Source organism: Eurypyga helias, unplaced genomic scaffold, assembly GCF_000690775.1.
Source record: "Eurypyga helias isolate BGI_N326 unplaced genomic scaffold, ASM69077v1 scaffold43068, whole genome shotgun sequence".
NCBI lineage: Eukaryota > Metazoa > Chordata > Aves > Eurypygiformes > Eurypygidae > Eurypyga > Eurypyga helias.
This window is the reverse complement of record NW_010265802.1, coordinates 61,880-64,806: the sequence shown is the minus strand read 5'-3', so window position 1 is coordinate 64,806 and position 2,927 is coordinate 61,880. Positions and strand designations below refer to the sequence as shown.

Genomic DNA, 2,927 nt, shown 5'->3' with positions numbered 1-2,927 from the left:
TGGACACCTAGTGAGTACGGGGCCGGGGCGGCTCTTCCCGCAGCTTCCAGCCTGAGCCACCCTGCCCGGCGGCTCCTTCCCCGTTAGATCGTCGTCCTCTCGGCAGCGTTTGCACAGCAGTGAAGCCGAGCTGCTGGGGAGCTGCAGAGCAGGGGGTGGGGTGGTGGCGTCCCCTGCGCGCACCACGCAGAAGTGGCTTTTTATGCTGGAGCTTCCTGCGGTTTAGGGCTCCCACATGAAAAATGACCTTGGGGGCATCGTGCGGGAGCAGTGAAGCCCAGCTCCTACATCTCCACCCATTTCCTGTGCGGTTTCTCCCCAGCCCACAGCACATCATCTCTGGGCTGTGATCAGGGACTAGCCGTGGGAGTGAAAATCGGGAAGGAAACAGGTTTTTCCTTTGCATTTTGCGTTTGACGGAGCATGGTGATTCTGCCCGGTTGCTATGGAGGCGTCCACAGAGGGACACGCACAAGCTCAGGAATTCCTTGATCAATTACGATACAAAATAAAATGCATTTCAAATATTGTGTAGAATCCACTTAATCTTTGCTTTTCCCAGATAGAGGCACATTAGTAGTCCTGGAGCAGTTGTGGGAAATCTGGGAGAAAATTCAGTTCCCAGTTCCAAGAGTGTCGTCTTGTGACAATACCACTCATTTCTAGGTCCTGTCGTGCACGGATGATGCTGTGCCCGGGTCAGCGTTCTGACCTGAACCGTGGCAGGGGAGCACAAGTTCTGTACTGCATGCGGAGTGTGCTCTACTTGAACTGTTGCTCCTCTTTCCTTTTCATCATTTTAATTAAACCAGAAAAGCAGTTGCTGCAGAGGACAAAAGCTATTGTCTACCTCACTGCGGCACATTTTGCCATGATACACTGGAATAGATGCATTTTGTGCTGTTCTGCAGTCGCTCAAAGCAGAACTGAATAATGTAGGATATAGCTGTACTGGTTTATTGGTCAAAAATAAAAGATCACAACACCTCTCTGTGTTTCCGTCTCCAGTGAATACAGAGGCTTGGTCAAACACACAGGAGGCTGTCACTGCGGAGCCGTCCGCTTTGAGGTCTGGGCTTCGGCAGATCTGCATGTTTTTAACTGCAAGTGAGTTTTCTTTTGTTCCCTAGTCTTGTTTAAGCTTGTATGCTTTTCCAGTCAACGCCTTAGAGCTAAAAGATGACGACACAGCTGCAGAACATCCTCTTAGCTGTTTCCATAGGGTACACCCCTAATTATGTCCTGATCCAATATGGGAGCAGTGCTGGTGATTTCAGATGATGCTTCTTTGGGCAGGACTTTAGTTCTGCCACCCATGCCCACACAGAAAGTGTCAGGAGACATCCAGCGAGTACAGGTGCTCAGCCATCTGGTTTCTGTTTCTCCTCAGTACAGTGTACTCCAAGCATACCAATCTTTCATTAACTTGGTCTTCTCAAGTGAACGTTACATCTCTGACCGCATGTGCCCCAAACTACAACACCCTCTGATTTCATGCCTGCAACTAGTTTGCTTCTAGCTCATGGGTAAACTTCTGAACCTTACTTACTTTCCTGTTTTCAAGGTAATTAATGGTGGCAAAATTGGCAGTCTGGTCTGAAAAATTAAATAGATTTCTCTGGACTAGAGTTTGCCCTTGTCATGTCTGCTGAGAGTTGTATATGTGAAGAAAAAGCGGATGTAATGTTTGATGTAGGAGAATACCCTACCAGTGTACCTGTGTAGGGTCAGTCTGTTATGTGGGCGTGCTTAGCCAAACACCACTGATACCACGAGTCCACTTTTGCCACTTACCTCTGTGATGCTAACCAGGAGCTGGTTTAGCCGTCAGTGGAGTTCCTGCTGTCAAGAGGTCTGATAGCTGTACCACACCTTGCCCACGGCTCTGAGAAAGGTCTGCTTTTTCTTTTACAGTTGCAGCATTTGCACAAAGAAGCAGAACAGACACTTCATTGTCCCAGCGTCGCGTTTCAAGCTGCTGAAGGTAGAGTAAGAATGCAGTAAGAGCATGAACACGAGCAGTATAATTCAGTATTATCCTCAAAGATGCAAGTGGCAGCCAGTTTTCTGTCCTAAGTTTGTCTGTGCCTGGTTGGGGGTTAGTGCATCTTATTTCGTGAGCTGACATTAGAGCTTTTGCAGTTCTCAGGCTTGACTGGGCTGGACATGTGAATATATAAAGCAAGGGTTCAGAAAAGGAGCATGAATGCAGGACTCTGTATCTCAAGGAAAGACATGGAAGTGGGATTTTAAATTTTACATTTCATAGCTATAAGTCCGTAGAAAGTAATTAATAGATCTGTTTATGTGGAAAACTCACGTTGCTTTTCATTTGTTTAGGGTGCTGATAACTTGACAACATACACCTTCAACACACATTGTGCCCAGCACACGTTCTGCAAGACCTGTGGTGTACAGAGCTTTTATACTCCTCGTTCTAACCCAGATGGTTACGGTACGTAGAAAGAGTAAACTGTGGTACCCAAAGCTAACCACTAAGCAAACCTTGGATAAAGATGCCATTGACTACTAACATGAGAGCAGTGAGCAGCATGTGTCTTGAGAGTTTGTTCCTAAACATCTGGAACTGCAGTCTGAACCTGTAGCTCCTCCATACAAAACAGTCTTACCTGTGACTTGTGGGCTTCTGCCCATGACAGGTTTCTCATCTAGGCTCTGCAGCCTTACCACAGTAGCTGACCGAACCCATTCCCTGAGATGCCCCATCCACAAAGTGGGGCAGGCATCTCCCTCCCTTTGGCTCCGAAAAGCAGGTTTCTACGTACTCCCATCTTTCTCCAGGAATAGCTCCCCATTGTCTGGATGACGGCACCGTGCAGACAGTTGTCACAGAGGACATCAATGGCAAGGAGTGGGAGAAGGCAGTGAAGGAACATAAGACCATCAAAGACATGTCAAAACCGTGA

At 47.6% G+C, this 2,927-nt stretch overlaps 1 protein-coding gene across 1 annotated transcript; it reads left to right on the top strand.

Moving 5' to 3' along the window:
* Positions 1-1,008: 1,008 nt before the first annotated feature.
* CENPV (centromere protein V) lies at positions 1,009-2,927 on the top strand (the record flags this gene model as incomplete). Its single annotated transcript, XM_010156865.1, has 4 exons — positions 1,009-1,107; positions 1,915-1,984; positions 2,341-2,455; positions 2,803-2,927. Coding segments are annotated over 4 exons (409 nt in total), but the record flags the coding sequence as incomplete, so codon positions are not given.